Below are 23,219 nucleotides of genomic sequence, written 5' to 3' on the forward strand. Positions count from 1 at the left end.
GCAACAGAAATTTTGGGCTCAGTTTTGGTTGTAAGACTGCCTGTATTTAAATATAAAAGGAAAAGGCGAATCTTGAAAAGGTATTCCCTCAGTGGGCAGCCTGCTAGTGCTGTGCACTGGGATTGCCAGCAAAACAAAGTGCCTAATGTACACACAGGCATGTAGAGATAATCCTGCACAGCTTTCAGAGCAGCCAAATGGGCCTTGCAAGGGTGCAACTGCTGGAGTGCTTCAAAGAAAGGAGCTTCATTTCTACTAATCTGCTTTGTGAAGTGACTCTTAAAAGCTTTCATAGGCCTAATATTGTAGTAAGTTAGGGTGTACATACATACACACACACACACATACACATACAGTGGGGCAAAAAAGTATTTAGTCAGGCACCAATTGTGCAAGTTCTCCCACTTAAAAAGATGAGAGAGGCCTGTAATTGACATCATAGGTAGACCTCAACTATGAGAGACAAACTGAGAAAACAAATCCAGACAATCACATTGTCTGATTTGGAAAGAATTTTTTTTGCAAATTACGGTGGAAAATAAGTATTTGGTCAATATCAAAGTTCATCTCAATACTTTGTATATATCCTTTGTTGGCAATGACAGAGGTCAAACGTGGCCCATTCCTCCATGCAGATCTCCTCTAGAGCAGTGATGTTTTGGGGCTGTCGCTGGGCAACACGGACTTTCAACTCCCTCCAAAGGTTTACTATGGGGTTGAGATCTGGAGACTGGCTAGGCCGCTCCAAGACCTTGAAATGCTTCTTACGAAACCACTCCTTCGTTGCCCAGGCAGTGTGTTTGGGATCATTGTCCTGCTGAAAGACCCAGCCATGTTTCATCTTCAATGCCCTTGCTGATGGAAGGAGGTTTGCATTCAAAATCTCACGATACATGGCCCATTCATTCTTTCCTGTACACGGATCAGTCGTCCTGGTCCCTTTGCAGAGAAACAGCCCCAAAGCATGATGTTGCCACCCCCGTGCTTCACAGTAGGTATGGTGTTCTTTGGATACAACTCAGCATTCTCTCTCCTCCAAACACGACGAGTTGTGTTTCTACCAAACAGTTCTACTTTGGTTTCATCTGCCCCATATGACATTCTCCCAATCCTCTTCTGGATCATCCAAATGCTCTCTAGCAAACTTCAGACGGGCCCGGACATGTACTGGCTTAAGCAGGGGGGACATGTCTGGCACTGCAGGATCTGAGTCCCTGGTGGCGTAATGTGTTACTGATGGTAGCCTTTGTTACATTGGTCCCAGCTCTCTGCAGGTCCTTCACTAGGTCCCTCCGTGTGGTTCTGGGATTTTTGCTCACCGTTCTTGTGATCATTTTGACCCCACAGGGTGAGATCTTGTGTTGAGCCCAGATCGAGGGAGATTATCACTGGTCTTGTATGTCTTCCATTTTCTAATTATTGCTCCCACAGTTGATTTCTTCACACCAAGCTACTTGCCTATTGCAGATTCAGTCTTCCAGCCTGGCACAGGTCTACAATTTGGTTTCTGGTGTCCTTCGACAGCTCTTTGGTCTTCACCATAGTGGAGTTTGGAGTGTGACTGTTTGAGGTTGTGGACAGGTGCCATTAATACAGGTAATGAGTGGAGGACAGAGGAGCCTCTTAAAGAAGAAGTTGCAGGTCTGTGAGAGCCAGAAATCCTGCTTGTTTGTAGGTGACCAAATACTTATTTTCCACCATAATTTGCAAAAAATTCTTTCCAAATCAGACAATGTTATTGTCTGGATTTGTTTTCTCATTTTGTCTCTCATAGTTGAGGCCTACCTATGATGTCAATTACAGGCCTTTCTCATCTTTGTAAGTGGGAGAACTTGCACAATTGGTGGCTGACTAAATACTTTTTTGCCCCTGTGTGTGTGTGTCTGTGTGTATGATTTTTACAGGTGTAGGTATGCTGGTCTTGTATTCGGGTCTTTTCCTGTGTAAGTTTGAGATTGTCTTGGCACCGTTTCAGCGAGGTCTCACTCGCCATCTTCAGGCTGGGGTTTGGGCTTAAAGTGTGATCGGAGCTGGCCCAAAACCCAGCCTGAAGATGGCGAGTGAGACCTCGCTGAAAGAGTGCCAAGACAATCTCAATCTTACACGGGAAAAGACCCGAATACAACAAGACCCATTAAATCTTTTGAGGGACTAGAATCTATCTTGGCTGCCAATTTTTATTTTAAGTTTCTTGTCAGAAATTCTTTCTAATTTGTTATAATATGCTATTTAGAGTGGCATGATTTCAACAGATTTAAGAATAGTTTTCTGTATAGATTTTTAATTGTTTATGGCAATGCAGGATCAGGAGCTAGAGGAATTAGATGGAAATTGTCACATTTGTTTTACTCTAGTGATTTTCCTCTCTCCCTTAAATCTATGCCATTTTTATTATGACTAATTTAAAACCAGAATGTTTCCAGAAACTATATGTAAATTAAAGTTATTTTATTTACTTTGTATAGTACTGCATGTACAGTATCTCCAGCATAATTAACAGAGGGAGGGAGGGAGGGAGAGAGAGAGAGAGAGATGTAAACCAGATGATAAATTATAATCTTCACATGAACCTTATTAGTACTACTATGCTATTATTATTATTATTTTATTATTATTTTTCAGGTTTAAAAGCTACTGAATTTTTTTTCTCAGAATATTTCACTTACATTCTATTGATTGATTTTAAATCAGTAGCAGTCCTCTGGAATGAGAAATATGGTATTAAACTCAGCAGAACATTCACTTGCTTATCTGAAGATGTACATGAAATAATAACATGCTTAGAGAAGTTGTCACTTATGGAACTTCGCTGCTTAATATGGTTATTAGAAGAAAATAGAAAGTGTTTCCCATTTCTTCATCAATGTTTAGATGACTATTTTGATAACCTGGGTAAGTGTGCAAGGATGCATAAAAAGTACTCTTATGAAATATTAGTCACCAATTTGAAAGAAATCCCCAGAAATAACTTGGCAGAATGGAATAGCTGGTTTTTAAGGTAATGTCAGGCTAGACAGGAAGCACCCACACTCTCCTTTCGCTCACTTTTACTCTCCCAAACATGAGGGAAGGTCTCTTCTGAAAAAGGTTCAGTGCCCTTCTTTTGACTTCACATTTCATTTATCAGACCATTGCCTAGGCTGTGGCTTTTCCTCTCAAGATTTTCCCACATAACATTAGAAATAGTAATATTTTGGGTGAGGGGTAGATTATGATGTAAATATAGAGATTAGGAAAAATGTAGCAATGCATAGGTAATGTTGGGTATATAAACTCAGCATATGTTTGATGGGAATGGAAGTTTATTTTGATTACCGTATTTTCAGAGTATAAGACACATCTTTTTCCCCCCAAAAGAGGGTGAAAATCTGGATGCATCTTATACGCTGAATACATCATTTTTGGCCTCCCAAAACCCCGTCTCCTTCACAAAATGGACGTGCAGAGGGTTTGGGAGGCCTGCAAAGTACTCCTGGGGGCTGGAAAAGGCAAAAACAAGCAAAAAACAGGTCTTTTTTTGCTTGTTTTTGCCCCCAGCTCCCAGGAGCACTTTGCAGGCCTCTCAAATTCTGCATGCCCCATTTTTCACAAAAAATGAGGCGTGCAGAGGGTTTGAGATGTCTGCAGAGTGCAAAAACTTTTTTAAAAAATTTACCTCTTCAAAATCTTGGTGCATCTTATACTCCAGTGCATCTTATGCTCCAAAAAATACAGTATTCCTTTGACTATGATTTAGTTGTATGTTTGTTGTGTATATAATGGCAGGTTTGCTGGTTTATTGATTTCTGTAGCCATAGGCGTGGAGAATCCCAACTTTAAGCCTATTTTGCATATTGTATTGAAATTATTGTTTGACTTTAATTCACAACAATAACTCTTTAATTCTGACTATAAAAGCAAAAGTGCTATCTGAGTGGAGTGAGTCCTGGAATATAGTATTTTTTGAAATAATACTTTATAATATTTTGTGCTTTTTGTATATTTTCTTACAATAAATAAAATTTATTTTTTCAATAGATAATCCTTTTATTGTGTTAAGGAAGGAATATACTGAAACTACTTCAGTGAGTTTGTTTTTTCTGTTTATCTCAGTTGCAATTAAAATGTGAATGAATTAATAATTCTAAGAAGTTTAGAAGAAATAGACAATGTTAAACTTCCTATTAATTTTAGATTTGGTGTCGCATATATTATTTTACAGCTAATCCCAAATAACTTTTGTCAGTTTTGTCTTAGATGTAATAAATTAGAAAGGAAGTATGTACTTGTGTTTACATTATGAGGGTCAAAGAGCATTTGATGGGTTATTCTGGGAACAGAATGCTGGCAGCTGGATCTTTGGCCAAATTCAGCACAGTTCATCTATATATTCAAGGCTTTTTTTTCTTATTTACACAATTAATAAACAGCCAGTATACGGGGTCTGTTTTATTTCGCATATGTAATTGTAATGTTTTGACATCAGTGATCACTGGGTTTTTTCATTATTGTTCAATAATCAATAATCAAAGCACATAATGTTCCCAACAGTTCCAATTTAAAAAAATATAATTATTAGCCTGAAAAAAGAGCAGTTTTTTTCTGTATAATGTTTTGGTGTGACATGTAAATGCTAAACATTAAATTTCTTTTTTCTTCTAGAATAATGCTATCAAAGTTAAAAACAAAAACCGGAAAAAAATCAAAAGAATCCAAGGTAAATAGTTTTAAAATACATCCACAATATTAAATCTAACAAATATCATCTGCTTTGCTTTCTTTACATTTCTTTCTGCTTAGTGGTTGGAGACCATTTTTCTATGTTTTGTTTTATTTTGTGTTTCAAAAACAATGTGAAATAGTACTTGACAGCTTCAAAATTTGTTGAATTGGGTGCTCAATGCATTTTGAAGCAAAATTCTTGTCCTAATAGTCATCAATAATCATCAAGATAGTTAGCTGGAGAGTTAGCTAAAAGTAGTCCCCACAGCAATCATTAATATTTTAGTCTTTTTGGGTTCCAAGTTCCACTGAAGTTGGCTGCAGTTGTAAATAATGTCCAAATTCAGTGCAGAAGGAACAACAAATGGCATTTTTCTTAAAATGTATATTTAGTTTTGAGAAATAAATAGTTTTGATCAATTCTGCAGATATAAAATACTATTTGTTACTCATGTATTCAAAGGTATTTGCAGTATACAAGTAGGCCTAGTCAATTTTGATTACGGTTGCCTGATTTTTATTTTTAAACAAGTTTTTCTGTTCTTAATTTAGGCTATTTTAGTTGTCTCTGGTGGAGTTGGTACAGTAGCTCAAGAAGAAGACAATATATTTTCTGAAGAAAATACGTTGTAAGTTGTGGTGCATGAAAATACAATACAATACAATAGCAGAGTTGGAAGGGACCGTGGAGGTCTTCTAGTCCAACCCCCTGCCTAGGCAGGAAATCCTATACCATTCCAGACAAATGGCTATCCAACATCTTCTTAAAGACTTCCAGTGTTGGAGCATTTACAACTTCTGGAGGCAAGCTGTTCCACTGATTAATTGTTCTAACTGTCAGGAAATTTCTCCTCAGTTCTAAGTTGCTTCTCTCCTTGATTAGTTTCCATCCATTGCTTCTTGTTCTACCCTCGGTTGCCTTGGAGAATAGTTTGACTCCCTCTTCCTTGTGGCAACCCCTTAGATATTGGAACACTGCTATCATGTCTCTCCTATGCATTTTTCAAAAAAAAAAAATCTAACCTTAATTAGATTCAGAAAAAAAAAAATTGTGTGGGAATTTTTATATATATATTTAAACATACAGTGCCCTACCCAATGTAAGACATACATTTTTGGCTCAAAATGATCCCATTTTATGTGCAGGTGTTTCCCTTTGACACTGAAAAGCTCTTCGATTTGAGGGAGGGGATCAACAAAATATTGCTTCCTTTTCTATTTGCTAAGGGAAATTTATGCTGGATCAAACAGTTCTTCACTGTTGGATAGGCACCAGAAAATACAATCAAATCATTATTTTTTAATTCTCCTTGTACCTTGAGGAAAGTCCTTAGAATATATAAGACTCAACTCCCATCAATATCCCACACAAATATTGTGAAAAAATCCTGATTATTCTCTGTTCTAGTAAGTTTGTAAAAGAACCTGCTAAAAAGGTTTCATTCCACCATTGAAATGGAAAGGTGCATGTGTCTTTTCTAGTTAGTGCTCATAATGTAACTACATTGGAATTAGGATTACCATAGTTTGCAACTAGTATACTAAACTATTGGCCTATTTTCATTTTGTCATACTGAGAATTCTCAATGTACTGGTCTGATCGAACAATTTAAACTATTTAGACACACCATAGTTTACAGTACATTATTTTTTATATGGTTTTTTTTCTCAACAGAAGTTTTATGAATCCACATGAGCCTTTTAGAATCCCAGATGATCTTCAAGAACAAGTTATGATGTTTGAAGCGTTGTATAATACTGCTTCTTCTAACAACAGTTATCAGAGAATTTTGGACAATTACCCAGATCCAACTTGTGAAAGCTTATATGAGTATGTTCTTATTTTCACTTTTTAGTTGAGTGCTACTTATTAAACAAATGATTGGAGAAAGCGTTCAATTGAATTATAATTGTTAATTGTTTCAAGTTAAACCATTTGTATTTTTGCTAAATTTATGAAGAATTTATGAAAAGACGTTCCTTTCTAAACTTTTATTGAAACCTCCCAAGGATCTGTTTCAAATGTGCCTTACTTTCTTTTTTTAAAGCAAAGCAATGGTTGATCAAATTTAGCTTTTAAGATAATTCATTATTGGAATCCTTTGGAACATTCTATTTCTTGTATGCTCCCTTTGTGAGATGGTTCTTTATTTCATTTTCCTTTATGTCAATCCAGTTACTGTTTATATTAACTTATTTTTGCTGGAACTTTTTTTAAAATTGCCAGTAAAGTATTTCTCCCAACTACCGTATTTTCAGACTATAAGACACACCTCCCCCCCCCCACCCCCTAAAGAGGGTGAAAATTTGAGTGTGTCTTATACACTGAATGTAGCCCCAGCCACTCACCGGCCCCCACCCTTGGCCTCTGCCTTCCAGCAATTTACCTCCTTGCAGCAAATGGGGAAAATGGGGCTTGCGGAGGCGGCAATAGACTATGACAATCCCTGCACCTGAAACAGCTGATGACCAGGAGGCTCATGCTCATTGAAAGTGAAACTTGCATTTTGCTACATGAATGCTGCATAAGGCAAATTGCTTGGAGGCAGAGGCAGATATTTTTTTCTTGTGCTAATCAGGCAGTTTGCAGTTTGCTGCAAGAAGGTAAGTCAATAACTATAAATACCTATAGAATGTTCACACTATTTTTTAAAGACTGCTTTATTATTGTTCTAGAAAACCTAACAAATAAATGCTTGAACTGAAGAGACCCAGTGCTATGTATCTTCATTTAAATAGCAGAGAATAACTATACTTCCAGAAAAACACATCAATTTTAACAGCATCTGTACAAGTATAGTCTGAAATGTAACACCACAAACAGTGCATACCATCTGTACGTTTGCTGTTTGTTGCAAGGAGGCAAATTGCTGGGAAGCAGAGGAGATTTTTTTCCCTTGTTTTCCTCCCCCAAAGCTAGGCGCGTCTTATACTTCAGAGCGTCTTATACGCCAAAAATACGGTATGTTTACCTGTTGTAGCTTGGCACCTATATATGAAAGTATCTGATGCTCCCCATACCAGGATTTAATACAAAGTTTGCTAATTGCCTTAAGGTGCAAATTGCCTTTATAGAACAAGTTGCATTGTAATGGCTTCAAACATTGCATTTTGTTTACAGTTCTCTTTTGACCAAGTTTCTACTAGCAACATGGAAAGGGAAGTGGGGCAGTCCCAGATGACTACTTCCTTGAAATCTCTGCATGTTTGTTTAATACTTGATTTGAGCCATTCATTTATAACACTTCCTTTCAAATGTGTGGGTATTTCAGGATGCATTCAGACAATGCTACAGTATCAAGAAAAACTGTCCAACTTCTCCCGCAACATGTGATATTTGGAAAGCCCTGTTAGTGTTTAATACAAAATAACATAAAGTCTATTTTCTAATTTGTAGATATTTTTATATTTCAAATTGGAATTCTTAAGATTTCCACACTGTGTTACTCCTGTAACAACAAGCACTTAAAAGGTAAATCAGTAACAAACAGTTGACTTTATGGCTGCATCATTCCAAATCAAATACTTTTTTTGGCCTCCATCTATTTGAATAATTTGCTATATTTCTGAATGCAGCTTCTTTGAAATATAAGAATGAGAGAATTTCCCCATTTCTTACTAAATGTCAGTTGTTCTAAACACTTTTGAGCAATCAAATTGCATATAAACAGATTATAATGCTTTTTTTTGTATTAAAATTATATTTTGATTACTTTCACAGTTATTTTCTCAAATCTTGGAAGAACATGGTCCCATGGAAATTGATAATCCACTATTAGTTGGGGAATATGAAGATTTCCCCACAGACACTCGTAAGATAGTGGAGAATGCCGGTGGTCTAAAATCTTTTCTTCTGGGATCTCTACGTTTTGTTATGGTGGATGATCTTATTGGATTGATGAAACATGCAATTATGCTGCAGGAAAATACAGAAGTAATTGAAATGGATGAAAATAATTATTCAGAGAGCCCGTACTGCCACGAAAACAATTTCCATAGCATTTCCAGTTTAAATCCAACTGCTAAGGAATTTAAGCCTGTCTCTTTTATTAATAAGCCTTATATTTCAACATCTACAGATAATTTAGAATATGTGACTATTAGCCAGTCCTATAGTCCTTTTGCTTCCTCATATTCCTTTTCTAGTCAAACTGACACTGCACCAGCCGTATCTGACAATCATACAATATTTATGAATGAAATTGATTCAGAATATGTAAATGAGAGACTATCTCCAGTGCCATTTATGCCAGATATTTCTGAAGAAACCAATTATATATATATAGATTGTAACACTTATCTTGATGCTGATTCAGAAGCAACACATAACAAGTGTAATGTTGATAACTTTACCACAGCTGATCAAGTACATACATTTCAGAGCAGTCCTTGTATAACAGTGAAATCAGACATTCACACTTGCACAAAAAATCTTGACCAGACTGAGGACCATGGTTGTAATGATGCTGAATGCAGTTCTGTTACTAAAATAAAAACAGAGAATAAATATCTAGCAAGAAACAATCCCCGTTCAAGGATGATTGCTATACAGGTGAGAAAAATACATTATGTTGTGCATATTCATTAACTAATACTTTCTTCCTTTTTAGATTTGACCACTTAATGTGTATACTGTACAGTACTACAGTGGTAAAATATACTTAGTTTCAAACTGGAAGCATTCCTTCATTTTGCCAAAATTTTACCAAACCCTTCTAGAATGGTTATAGTGTGACAAACAACACATGGAATGTTTGGGTTTCAGACAAAACAGAATCTGTAAGGATCAGTTTGCACAGTATACTGATAGACATTGATTTGATTTTGATGCATCTCATATGTATTGGCTAATTGCATATGCTTAATTACTGAAAAATCAAGTGCAGCTCAAGTATTGGAATTTTTTTTTGCATTTTGGTATACACAAACTGTGTGATTCTGCTTCAAATGCTCTTCGGAAGTGATGAGTCAGATCTTGGTGGTGGTAGGCCAGAATACAAGGAGATTCCAAAAAGAAAAAGATGATTTGTCTCAGCCATATTTCGTTTGCTCCTCTGTTGGTATGCATTTTCCACAGAGAACATTGGCTTCAACTCAAATGAAAGTTTCCATTCTCATTCCATATGCTAAAATGCTGCCCACCCCATCTTCCACTTCAACATTCTTCTAGGAAGAATCTTTATTCTTAGTCCAGAAGGAAGCATAAAAAGAACCCTAACTACAGCCCTGTACCTTCATAGTCCAAAGATCTGGTGTTTCTGGTCATTGTCAAAGTAGAATAAAATACAAGTTTCTTTGATACCTTAGGGTTCTTTTGACATCTCTTCTGCTCAGTATTATAATCAAAGTGCACCAAAAGCAATAATTTAGTTTAGTTTTTAGTTTTATTATTATTTATAGGCCGCCCTTTTCCCTGAGGGGACTCAGGGCGGCTTACAATATATAGGGAGGGGAGTACAAGACAATAAAACATAAAACAATACATAAATAAAAAATAGTACACACCATTCATCATTCGGGTGGGGACGGATTGTGACTTTTATCCCCAGGCCTGGTGGGATAGCCAGGTCTTGAGGGCTGTGCGGAAGGTTTGGACGGTGGTGAGGGTACGAATCTCCACGGGGAGATCGTTCCAAAGGGTCGGAGCTACTACTGAAATATGTAAACATATTTTGTGCTTAGAACAACAGCTGCAACTAGGAAGGTCAGTCTGACAGTTCTCAGTGGCTTGGAATTTCTTATGTGTGACTCAGGAAAAATCAGGAGTTGTTCCAGGATGAATAGGAAAAGCTTACATTGCTTTTCCTCTTTTTCCTGCCCCTTTACCACATGGACTCTGTGCTCCCACAACCAGTCCTGCACCTGATTTTCCTTAAGTACCTTAGCCATGGCGAGCACATTTGAAATCAGTCAGGACGTACCAACTCAGCCCATCCCTTCCAGTATCTTTCTAATATCTCCAATATTTGGTGATGGTGCATTTTTTCCATTGTTTTCTACTTTTCAGAATGAGGACTACTTGAAAAACCAAATGACATCTTTCTGGGTTATTATATTTCAGTAATTTGTCAACTCCTTTAATAGCTTATTTTTCTTTGTAAATATTAGAACTATTCTCTTTGTCATGTAGTTGCTTATCTTTATGTTGTGTGTCATACTTAGTTCTGAATATGTGTATGTATATATGTATGTATGTATGTATGTATGTATATACTCATACACACACACATATGTACACAAACATTCTGTTGAATGTATTTTTGGGCCTTTATAGGTGGATCAAGAACAAACAGATGCTGGAGTTAATACTTTACCTCTTCATCCTTATGAAAGCCAACAAGTAAGTAAACTATCAGATATATAGTGTGTCCAGCAAGATTGAGGTTATTGGTAATCCTTGTCTTTTGACCAATTGTTTAACAACCATTTGAAGTCGTGATGACCTCAGAAAACATTACTGGCTTTTGTAAAACATTGAGTTATGGTGGAACAGTGATTAGAATGCAGTACTACAGGCTACTTCTGCTGACTGCTGGCTGCCTACAATTTGGCAGTTGGAATCTCACCAGGCTCAAGGTTGACTCAGCCTTCCATCCTTCTGAGGTTGGTAAAATGAGGACCCAGATTGTTGGGGGCAATATGTTGACTCTGTAAACTGCTTAGAGAGGACTGAAAGCACTGTATATAAGTCTATATAAGTCTAAGTGCTATTGCTATTGGAGTCATATAATCACAATCTGGGTGCTTGGCAACCTGTTGGCACAGCCAGGTTGCCCAGTGCTCTGCGATCATGTGTTAACATTTGCAATTTTCTCTTCTGGCTTCCCTAAAAAGTTAATGGAGTCAGCAGAAAGGATTGTCTCTAAAGGGTGGCTGAAAGAGCTAATTGCCAAGGGATGCTGAATTCCTTCGGAAGGGTGGAGAAATGAAGCTTAGATTATGATACTGTCATTCAACCTCCATTTCAGGAGTTCTGTATGCAGGGAACTGACATCCTCCTGTAGAGTTCAGAAACTAGAGTGCCAGGATTGTAGTAATTTTTATCTATGGCACAATAATAATTTTAGATTAGTTATTGGTGTTTTTATGGTTATGCAAACTGATTAAAGCATTGCAGGAATATAGGATGTAACATATGTTGCAGGGAGATATGTTACGTATGGAGAAAGAATATCATGTACTACAAAAACAACTTAAAGAAGCAATTGAAAAGTATGAACAACTTAAACGTCGAAGTTCCAAAGAGACCAGTATTTTAGAGGAAGAGTTATCACTACTTATTGAAGGAAACAAGGTAATTATTTTTCATCATTAGCAATTATACATATAAAGGGAACCATCATGGTTGCCACTATTATTTGTACAGTTATATGGCCAGCTGTATTTTGTGCCTTTTTTAATTTTTTTGCTGAAAAAAACTTTGCCATTATAATTCAAACTGTATTTGAAATAATATTGTTTTAAAGCCTTTTTCACTGCAACATGGAAGATTGTTACACTAAATTATTAATGTACATCTTAAAAGAAAAAAAAGTTGCTTAAGCTGTGTACTATAATGAGCTGTGGTGGTGCAGTGGTTAGAATGCAGTACTGCAGGCTACTTCTGTTGATTGCCTGCTACTAGCAGTTTGATTCTCACTGGCTCAAGATTGACTCATTCTTCCATCCTTCTGAGGTCAGTAGATTAATATAATATTAGATTATTGGGGGCAATATGCGGACTCTGTAAACAGTTTAAACAGGGCTCTAAAGCATTGTGAAGTGGTATACAAGTGCTATTGCTGTTACTACTGTAGTTAAAGTTTCTATTATCCTGAAAATCGGATACTTAAAGAGTTGTTATTTCTTTTGTTATGCAGCAAAGTGACTAAAAACAGTCACTTTGCTGAGACGGGGGAGGGGGAGAGAGAGTATTTCAGATGTACAATAATAATTTTACATATCACTGGTTTTCTTTTTAATCCAAATAATTCCTAAACACTGTTTTTTAAAATTCAAACTTGGATATTTTGTTTTAAGAAAGCATTCTATTATGTTCCATGGGAGGGTTTAAATATTTTTTGTTTTACAGCTCAGCAAGAGAGAATTGGATTGGTTTCATCAAGATGCAGAAGTGAACTTTAAAAAATGGCAACAAGAAAAAAAAGAAAAACAAGAAGGAATAAAAACAGGAAAACATAAAGTCAGAAAGCTGATAGAAACCAATGAAACGTAAGTTTATTCTGAAAATGAAAATATGTTCAGGTGGTGAGAAGTTAGAGTTAGGATTACAATAGACTTTAGATTTACATATTTTGTAAATAGTTTGTTTCGGAATATAGGTGGTCCTTGGGTTATAATGGCAATTGCAGCTAGAATTGCCATTGCTAAGTGATGTGATCATAAAACAGAACACCACATGACCACATCATTTAGTGAGGGCAATTCCACTAGTTACTATTGTTAAAGGGAGGACCACTTGGATCATAAAATGAAGTCTTCTCTGGACTGAAACTGCCTGCCAGCTTCCCCATTGACTTTGCTTGTGGGAAGGTGGCAGGGAATTTCATAAATCATGATCACATGACTTCAGCTGCCTATGATGGCTGAGGATATATTGTAAGTTCTCCTTGAACAACATGAACAAACACACATGCATAGATATGTTTTTGCTCAACTCAAGGCACAAACGTATCTAATTCTTCTGGTGCGTCCTTTTCCCACAACAATAACCTTGAGAGGTGAGTGATTGGCCCAAAGTCCTCCAGCAAATTTTTATGCATAAGGGAGGTCTAGAACTCACAGTCTCCTGGTTTTTCTGCAAGCAGGTTAACCATTATAGTAAAATTGATTCTCAAATCACTTTAATGGTATAGTATTCTAGCTGAATAAATATTAAGACATTTTCAATATTCTATCATACAAAATAATGAAAAGTTGCAAAAAGCTCCTTGTTTCTTCATATTTTTATCCTAGAAAAGTTAGTTGTGCTAGTAATTCTACCTCCAACTCAATCTATAGAACAATTGGACGAGTTGCATTAATAAAACTAATAATGTTAGTATATACCGACATAGTTAATGATGTTGTCAAAAATAGGCTGAATGATTTTCTTTTAGGTATACTGATTTGTCTCTGAAAAATGCTAGTCAACATACACAATTCATATTGTTGAATATTATTCTCTGTATGATTCAGTTCTGATCTGTGTATTTTCTTATATGGCTTAATATGGTTATCTAATGTTGAATGTTGGCTGAAAGGGAAAAATCCTGAATATTGTAATATAGTTAAGAAATATTGTATTCAATATTTATATACATGATATTGCTTGTTTGTAAACATCTCTGTAATAAAACAGATATATGAAAATTATTGATGAGAAGGATAAACAGTACAAAGCGTATTTGGATGAATTTCTAGAGATCAGGTAGGCATAAATTTGCTTTAATCTTTAACTCGATATTTCATAAATCGTTTCATGGGTTTGGTAAATGTATTCTGTCTGTTAAATACTCAGGGATTAATTTCTGGAAAACACAATTGTTAAACCCACAGTGAAGAAACTGTAATCTTGTCCAAAATTAACAGTGAAAAAGGCACTTTATAAATCAAGCTGAACATATTTGCTGTGTTTAATTAAGCTAAAATTATTTGTTGCTACTTATAAGTAACTAGGCAACCTGGAACCCATTGGGTCATTCTTCTTTCCACATATAATATCGCCTTATGCTGTTTCCCCTCCCCTCACAACTCTTGGGAGAGCCCTGTTGAAACCTCCTCTCTTCTGCATCTGCCTTGTAGCTGATGTTGAATTGTATAGCACAGCCAAACATTAGGAGATGAGCACAGAAAATGTTTTATGACATTTTATATTATGCCATAAAATGATTTTTATAATTTTTATGTCATAAAGTGTTTTATAAAATTTGCTAATTTTCAATTTCATGGGAGTCATGGGAACTGGTTTGTTAGTGGGTCCATTTGACGTACTTTGATTTTAAAAAAAATTACCGTGATTCAGTTTTGCTAGTTAATGCTTACTGATGCAAGAGTTTTACCGGTGTATAGATTGTATGCGGAATTGATTTTTGTTTTGCAGATATTCAGGCACATAGACATCTGAGCATATGTTAATCGTTTTTCACTTTACTTTACAGCAATAGGTTTGAATGTGAAAAAATCAAAATGGAGGAAGCTATAAAGAAGACCCAGGATTATCAGCAAGAATGTGTTAAAAGAGCAATAGCAGCTGAGGTAAAATATATGGTGCTATTTGAACATATTGCTGATTCCTACAAACTGTTTTATTATCTTAATATTTTATCATGTTTGTGATGTAATACTGTTGTCAGGCTCTACCCACTAGGATTTATTAGCAAATCACATATCTCATGATTTTTCATGGCTTTATTTAGTATCTTGGCCAAACTTGGCAGAAGCAGCTTGGACCAGCTGAAAACTTTATTGTAGATAAAAAGGAAGCCCTATATGAGTTGGTTGTCCATTGACAGTGAAAAAATGTAAATGATTTTGTAGTCTTTGGGTTTTAATTTGTGGCTTCTTCCTCTTATCCTTCCAAATGAATGGATAGTTGTCCCAGTACTAGTTGGTCTTAAAGCCGAGTAATTGTTATATCTTTGCATAATGGCATCTTTGGCCAGGAGCTACTGGTTCCCCATTTTAATCTCACAACTCTCCCTTCCATTTTCTATTCCCCCTCTCATACATTTGGAAGGATCCTATGTATCTTTCCCTTCTTTCTGCTGAACTTCTGTGGCAGGAAGAGGTGTCCTCCATCTCAATTTTTTCATCATCAAGTACTTTCTCCATTTTAGACTTTTTGTGAGTCCTGGTACCTTTTCTTTTTTGTGGGCAACCTCCCCCAGTTCAGAGTTCTCCTCTCATTTTCAGTGAAAAAACACCTTTTTTTCCTCATTGCTCATGCATTCTTACTCCTCCTCATGAAGTTCTCCTCCTTTTCAGAGTTAGAATAGCTGCCAGATACAAACATTTTATTAAGTCTCTGTAATAAACTTACAATAATTCACAAAATGTTGAGGTTTAAAGTTATGGCTTTTCTTCCTGCCTCTCTAAATTACTGTAATATATTATTTGATGCAGTGCATGGAGGTCCAACTGGCTTCCTGCAACCCTCAACACTGACTCAAGAGGGAAATAATAGAGAATTGATAATTACATATGGGCAAATCAACATCTACCATTCTCACTGATAAATACTAATTAAATGTAATAAATTGGCCTGTTTTCAAGACCATTTAAAAATATTTTTGGTACTTTAAGGGGAGGAGGAGCAAATAACTACCATTCCAATTTTTACAATGGAAAATGACTGTAATCATCCATCTAAAATATAGCTAGCTGTTTTTCTGCTGAAATTTGGTAGTCAAAATTCAACATGCTTAAAGGCTATTGCAAGAGGCAAACTGTCCATTCTTCCTTCATTTGGGTCAAAATGTTACAATTTAGAGTAAGTTTCAGAGCACACATACAGCTTTAGTGTAAACTTCTAGTTTTTAGTTTGTTGCTACCTTGATTTTTCAAATATATTTATACTGTTATATTTTTAAGATTACAATGTGCAGTAATGAAAAAGAGTAGCGTCATAAGTGTTGGTGATTACCGTATATACTCGAGTATAGGCCGACCCGAAATAAGCCGAGGCACCTAATTTTACCACAAAAAACTGGAAAAGTTATTGACTCGAGTATAAGCCTAGGGTGGGAAATGCAGCAGCTACCGGTAATGATGTCCCGTGCAGCCGCGGGAGCGATGTCCCGCCTCCTATGACACACGGCACAGTGATTCCTATCATTGGATCACTGTACCAGAGGAGGTGGAACATCGCTATGTGGCTGCTTGCCATAACAAGGAGGAGGTGGGACATCGTTGCAGAGCGGCAGGAGGGGGAGGAAGGGGAATCGTAAGACAGCCCTGCATTACATTAGAACGTGAGGAGGGGGGATGGTGCGGTGCGCGCTGCGCGGCAAACTGACACAGAGGGAGGGGAAACTCACAGGGGCGCTGGGCCATTCACGAGCATCACCCAGCGACATGGCCCCGCCCCTTTTTTCTCCTCCATTTCGGGCAAATTTTTCACTGACTCGAGTATAAGCCGAGGCGGCTTTTTTCAGCCCAAAAAGTGGGCTGAAAAACTCGGCTTATACTTGAGTATATACGGTAGTTATTTTCTATAAAATTAATGTGATAGACTATTTTCTCTAACTTGGTGCTTAGATTTACATTAATATTATTTCAGGTGTCAGTACTTGAAAACTGGAAAGAGAAAGAATTCTATAAACTAAGCAGAAAATCAACAAATGCCAAAGCCAATCTTAAATATCTAAAATTCATGACCAGGTATTGTTTACAATATAGATATTCTGTTGCATATGTGGTTATTGTGAAAGGATACTGAATGGCAATATAAATCAAGGTTTTTGAAATTGTGTCCATGGTGAAAAAGCATTTTAATCTGAATGCAACTGATTTTCTACTATTCAGTCTTGCTTCTTGATTAGAAATTTGATTTTTACTAGCATAATCCATGGTCTCAAAAGGGATGAAACTCTGCCATCAATGACTTAGCTCACCATTAGCTTTTGGCATTAGATTCTAATTCTAATTCATTAGATTGTAATCCTAACAAATCATATCTCTTACTAAAATTTCATGTTACAGTTGCAACATAGAAAAAAATGTGTCATGTGAACCATGTATCCATATTATTATTTGCTTCATTGAACTTATTATTGATAAAATATTGATAAAATACTTGTTAGCAAATTGTATTGGCCATTTTTTTCTGAAATCCAACAGCTGTTACAACTCATTTTGATGCTTGAAAGGACAAAAGGGATTGTATTGCTTTTTCTTCGCTTAATCCAAGTAATTCAACATTTTCCATTTTTCTGCTTAGGCCATGCTCTGTTATTTTGTTTTAAACGTAACAGTACAAAGCCTTGATACTCGTTTTCTTTCAAAAAGTCTTGCTTTTCAAATAATTTCAGCATCTACTTTTTATGTTTCAACCCCATAAACATGATTTGGGAATGGATGCAGGGGGAAAAATCTAATTTCAATATTTTAAGCAGTACTTATATAGCTTGAATTACCAAATTGTCATTTCATGGTTAGAATCATTTTTAATTATGAAAAATCAGGATTATAAATGAATTTATAAATGAATTAATATCAGATTAACTACATAAATTAAATTATACCATTTTCAGTCATTCTGCAACACCTCAGTCAAAATTACAGATTGATTCTTGGGAGTCATTTATTTCCAATATTGGAGAAGAAAAGAAAAAAATAGAGGTAAGTCTCTTGTGATACTTTTTATTCATTATTGTGTTTTGGTAGTGCCATAGTTGAGCAGTCATATCTGAAATAAGAAAATAGAGATATAAACAAGCTCTGTATATCTCTGTAGTTTCTTCACCCCTTCATTTACACAAATGGGAAAATAAACCAGGAATCACAATCATAGCATCCTCTTCAAAGACTGAAACAATGGCTTCAAGGAAGTAGCCTATTATACGTGCTGAGAACCATGATTTAATATCAAGAGTTTTCTAAAAACGAATAAACTTGTTTCAGATATAACTGGAAGCTATCCGTTTTGGCTTCTCTATTTGTCATCCTGCTTACAAAGGAAGGAGTAATGCAGATACCTGTCCAGACATACCTGATATGTGTAAACTTACTCCTTGCAAAAATTACTTAATACTGCAATGCTTATTTTATCTGTTTGAACAATACATTTTCATAATGCTGTGGTTTCATCTACATGAGACAGCTGGATGTAGTCTTTTGCTGTCATGTGGTGCAATATCTTTATGCTGATGATATTCAGTTGTGTATCTCCACCCCTGACCAACCAAGTGATGCTAGCCAAGTACTGACTCAGTTCCTGAAGGGAATAAGCATTTGGATGGGGAGAAATTGGCTTCAGCTCAACCCATACAAGACAAGAGTAACTCTGGATTTTCCCTCTTCTTGGCTGTGATAGAATGTCGTGCCAGGGCTGCAGTAACCCAGATAGAGCTGGTACACAATTTTGAGGTCTTTGTGGATTCACAGCTTGAGGAGACGGAGCAGCCATGGCTGGAGCAAGGGAGTGTTGCACAGACCTATCTTGTATGATATTTGTGTGCATTCCTGGATTAGGAGGCTGACTCATAGTCATTCATGTTTGGTCAGTTTATTATATCGCACTCTACATCAGATTTCCAGTGAAGACCATCCAGAATGTAGCAGTAATGCCACAGTTATGGGTGTTCCATATTTTGCCCAAATTATACCACTGCTGTACAAGGTGCAATGGCATCCAGTTTTTTTCTAAGTACAATTTAAATTTCTGGTTATCACTTTTAAAGCTTAGAGAGTACAGGGCCAGGCTACTTATAAGACTTCCTCTCCCTGAGGGTATCTGCCTGTCCCAAGTCAGATAGAGTGGGTTTGCTCCATGTCCCCTCTCTTAAATGTTGTCATCTAGTGGGGTCTAGGAAGCATGCACTGTACCTGCCTCTGCTTGTAGAAACCCTTCTTCAGTGATCTGGCAGGCTCCCACTCTCCTTGCCTTCCAGGAGGCCTGACGAGGTGGCTTTTTCACAAGTATTGAAATGGGATAATGCTATAGTACAGCTTCATAGTGCACAAATGCATGGGATAGTGATGCCTTGGGATGCAGTGGTGTTTTTGTCAATTTCATTTTTGGTTTGGGTTTTTTTTGGGGGGAGGGGTTTACTTGTGTTGTATTCTGGCCAGAGTTGTTAGTATAATATGTGTGGCTCAGGGACGTGCAGTCACTAGAGGCAGGGGAGGCGGGGCCTCACCAGTCTCCTGAGGGAAAGAAAAGAATTTTAAAGAATTTTTTAAAAATAATTAAAGCCAGGGTAGTTGCTACCAAATTCCAAGTCACAGTGGCTTGGTGTCTGCTCAGTGTTAACTATGGGAGGAAGCCAGAGAACTCGCTGCCTCCTTTGCATAAGGAATTTTTCGCCTTTTAAAAGTTAAGACAGGGTTAAAAAGCAAACAATTTTGTATGCAAAGGAGGCACTGATTCTCCCGCCTCCTGATCTGGGAGCAGCGAATCATGCCTGTGCAAGGGCACTTGAGCGACTGCGCAATCTAGCAGTTTCCATCGAGGGTGATTCTGGAGAGGTTGCTCTGGGCCGCCAGCCGCTGTTTCTTCAGCAGCAATTTCTTCTCTGCCCGGCATTTTCTACTGGGCGGCTTGGCGCCTTTGCTGCAGACCAGGGACTTGGTGGCTCCCGCAATGCAAAGTGCCCTGCCTGGCACTTTGCATCGCGGGAGCCGCCAAGTGCCGACATTCTCGCTCCCCTGGCCTGCAGCCAGCCCAGCACCGAGCGGGGAGGAGGAGGAGGAGGAGAAGAGCAGTGAGTCCTTGTGCCAGCCGGCTGGCCAGGTGGGGAGCAGGTCGGGCGGGGGGGTGGCCGCTCAGATGGTCCCCGCCACTGCCGACAGCAGCTTGGGTGTCCCGGCACCGTCTTAGCTGAAGAAAGCGGATGATTGTTCGTCGGAGGAGGCGGGGGGGAGCAAGGCGGTGGAGTGCGATGGCGGCGAGAAGCAGCTTGGACGGAGCCAGCCCACCCACCCTCCACCCGACCTGTTTCCTGCCTGGCCAGCCGGCCGGCCGGCACAAAAATTCACCGCTCTTCTCCTCCTCCTCCTCCTCCCCCCCCGCTCGGTGCTGGGCTGGCTGCAGGCCGGGGCAACAGGGTTGTTCGTCGGAGGAGGCGGGGAGGCGAGGCGGCAGAGCGCGGCAGCGACAAGAAGCAGCTTGGATGGAGCTAGCCCACCCCCCCCGCCCGACCTGCTCCCTGCCTGGCCGGCCGGCTAGCACAAGGACTCACCGCTGTTCTCCTCGTCCTCCTCGCTCGGTGCTGGGCTGGCTATATATATATATTTTAAAGTCACAACCCCTGGTATGTCCCAATTATGGGAGGAAGCTAACTGCTTCCATTCTCTGTCAATCGGCTCGTCACAAAGTCCATCACGACAGAAACCCAATATTTTTACTGTTGTCTTTGTTATATTTGTGTTTTATTTGTGTTTTAACTTCTCTCTCTCCTTTATTTATTTATCAGCACAAATAAAACACACACACACACACACTTAGTAGAATAGTTTACATCCTGGAACAAATACCTCTGACACCATGAAACATCAATATCTGCCTCAGGTCCTAAACATCTCGCAGACTGTGCAACCTAATCATAATAATAAATAACAGTTGAGATTAGTGCTTTACTTTGTGGGATATTAATTTCTCTCTTTTTTAACTAATAAAAAGAGTCTTGCATGTGTCATGACATCATTTAGGAACCAGGTGTTATGAAATTAGCCTAAGAGTCAGGAGTTCATTATATAGTTTTTACTGATAGATTTTATTTTGGGCTTTCAGCTAAGTAAGTCTACTCTTGATAGAAAATTCTGATCTAAGAATATTAAAGATATCTCTTTTCCACAGAGTCAGTTTGAAGAGAGGATTTATGTAGTAAAAAACGGTGATCTCCTAAATCGTATCACCCCAGTAGAAACTGGAGATCTTCAGCCACCTACTGGTTTGTCACTAGTAAGTTATTTTATGAGTATTTTTATATACAAAATGAACAGATCACTGCATTATCACAGTTGCACATTTGAAGGTTTACAGTTCTGTAACCTACTCAGATTTTTTCAGAGAAGTTTCCTCATGTACTGGGACCTCTAGAGTTCTTTTTCCTGTGGGAATATATACAATAACAAGAAACAGGTATCTGGCATTACCAGCTGTTTTGAACAATGGAAGGCTGAGGCATAAACCAATAATTCTTAAGGATCCAATCTGAGTCAGTCACCAGGACCAGAGTTTTGGTCTTCCAAGCTTTCTTGCTGGAGCCCATCCTCAGGAAACTTCTCTCTCTCTAATATTTATGTGTAATATTATGTGGTGTCCTTGTTGTGTGGCTTTAGTTGTTAATTAGGGTGATGGTGGCTGGCTATAAGTCATTGATCGTTGTACCAACTTAGATTGGATTCTGCATCATTATCCTGGGACATGGTATATTTACCTTTATTTGTGAGAATTCTTCAGCTTTTTGTCTAAATTGCTGTCATAAAACACCATTTGAATGCCCAGAGATTGAAATTAAAATAAGGCTTTGATAGTATAAGATTCATTGTTCAACAATGAACAATAAAGACTGATAGGTTACAATATTTGGATAGAAAATCTCAGCCCCCATTCTGCTAATATTCTTCTGTGTTGAATCATATGCAGAGTAGATAGTGGTTGATAGTCTGAGCAGTTTTTAAATTATAAATAAATACAAACTTCAATCTCAAGCTATTTGTTGTGGCAGAAACAGTTTTAGAATGCTTGGAATACTTTTTTCTCATCATATCTGATCTTTGTGCTATTTTTTCTCTTTAGGCAACTCTTGAGAAGTCTCCTATTAATGATCCAGCCATCATAATGTGTTCAGCTGCCGCTCCGCAGTCTGCTCATTTTCACATGTTAATGACAATTACTCCTTATCTTCCAAAGCTAAAACTCACACTGGCAATAAAAATCAAGAGGCTCCTTCAGATAAAGACATTGGAGAACTTGCCTGCTGAATGCAGACAAGCTCACTTCTGATAAAGTATGCTTGCCTCAATCACTAGGAAATTCAGGGAAGACGTCTTCAGAATATCCATCCACTGGCATAGCATTTTAGAGGAACGAGCAAGAAGCTGGCAGAATTGGACTCTGCTACAATTCTAAACAAGCCAATCCTCAGAAAGCTATCTGAAAATATCATTGACCAACTTAGAATTATATTTCCATACCACACAAGGTTAATCTACAGTAGAAAAAAAGGGATAGCTCGCACTGTAGTTAAAAATCATGTTGTGTGCATGTGTAAAATCTAGTTAGAATTGTACAATTATAATTTAAATGTACTCCGGCACAAATTTTTAGAAATAGTTACTATTTTTGCTTGTCCTAATATGATTTTAAAGTTAAGAGAAAATTTGAAATGGTTCTTCTTGTCATTATCTTAAGCAATTTTTAACTGCCTGAAATTTGTGGGGGTTTTGAACTGTGGTTCAGTATGGGCAAAAATTAAATGTGCCAGTGGTGGGTTTTCTGTTTTTTTTACTACCAGTTCGCTTGCATGGGCGACGCTTCTGCACATGCCAGAAGTGTCCGGGGTGGATGGGCGGAGCCACTCGCTGCCGCTACTACCAGTTCGCCTGATCTGGGCCGAACCGGGAGCAACGCATCTCTGGACAGTGCTTTTTGTACCATGCTGCTTATTACATTTCTATTTTTTCTTAAGATTCTATTCTTAGGATATTTTTAAAATAGTAACAGTATAGTAAATCATTATTATCTAGAGTCCTTGCCTGGGGTTCAGTTATATGTGACCCTGTTGCACAATTCTTCGGAAACAGGAGTGGGAACTAAGTATTCATGGGATGAGTTAAACACTTAAATTCAGAGTGGAGTCTTTGTTTTATCT

The 23,219-nt window shown here is 37.6% G+C and overlaps 1 protein-coding gene across 1 annotated transcript in view; it reads left to right on the forward strand.

The window, feature by feature from the left end:
- The window catches only part of TTC3 (tetratricopeptide repeat domain 3), a 59,513-nt gene extending 36,647 nt beyond the window's left edge, over positions 1-22,866 (forward strand). Inside the window, 17 exon segments of the mRNA XM_032220364.1 lie at positions 2,623-2,892; positions 4,018-4,064; positions 4,642-4,678; positions 4,680-4,696; positions 5,254-5,330; positions 6,377-6,532; positions 7,777-7,906; positions 8,423-9,253; positions 10,976-11,041; positions 11,846-11,995; positions 12,773-12,912; positions 14,042-14,110; positions 14,841-14,937; positions 16,961-17,061; positions 17,934-18,021; positions 21,200-21,304; positions 22,145-22,866. Coding sequence (XP_032076255.1) covers positions 2,623-2,892; positions 4,018-4,064; positions 4,642-4,678; positions 4,680-4,696; positions 5,254-5,330; positions 6,377-6,532; positions 7,777-7,906; positions 8,423-9,253; positions 10,976-11,041; positions 11,846-11,995; positions 12,773-12,912; positions 14,042-14,110; positions 14,841-14,937; positions 16,961-17,061; positions 17,934-18,021; positions 21,200-21,304; positions 22,145-22,351 — 2,588 coding nt within the window. The 3' untranslated portion in view covers positions 22,352-22,866.
- The last annotated feature ends 353 nt before the right edge of the window (positions 22,867-23,219 follow it).

This window comes from Thamnophis elegans, chromosome 6 (assembly GCF_009769535.1).
Source record: "Thamnophis elegans isolate rThaEle1 chromosome 6, rThaEle1.pri, whole genome shotgun sequence".
NCBI classification, from domain to species: Eukaryota; Metazoa; Chordata; class Lepidosauria; order Squamata; family Colubridae; genus Thamnophis; species Thamnophis elegans.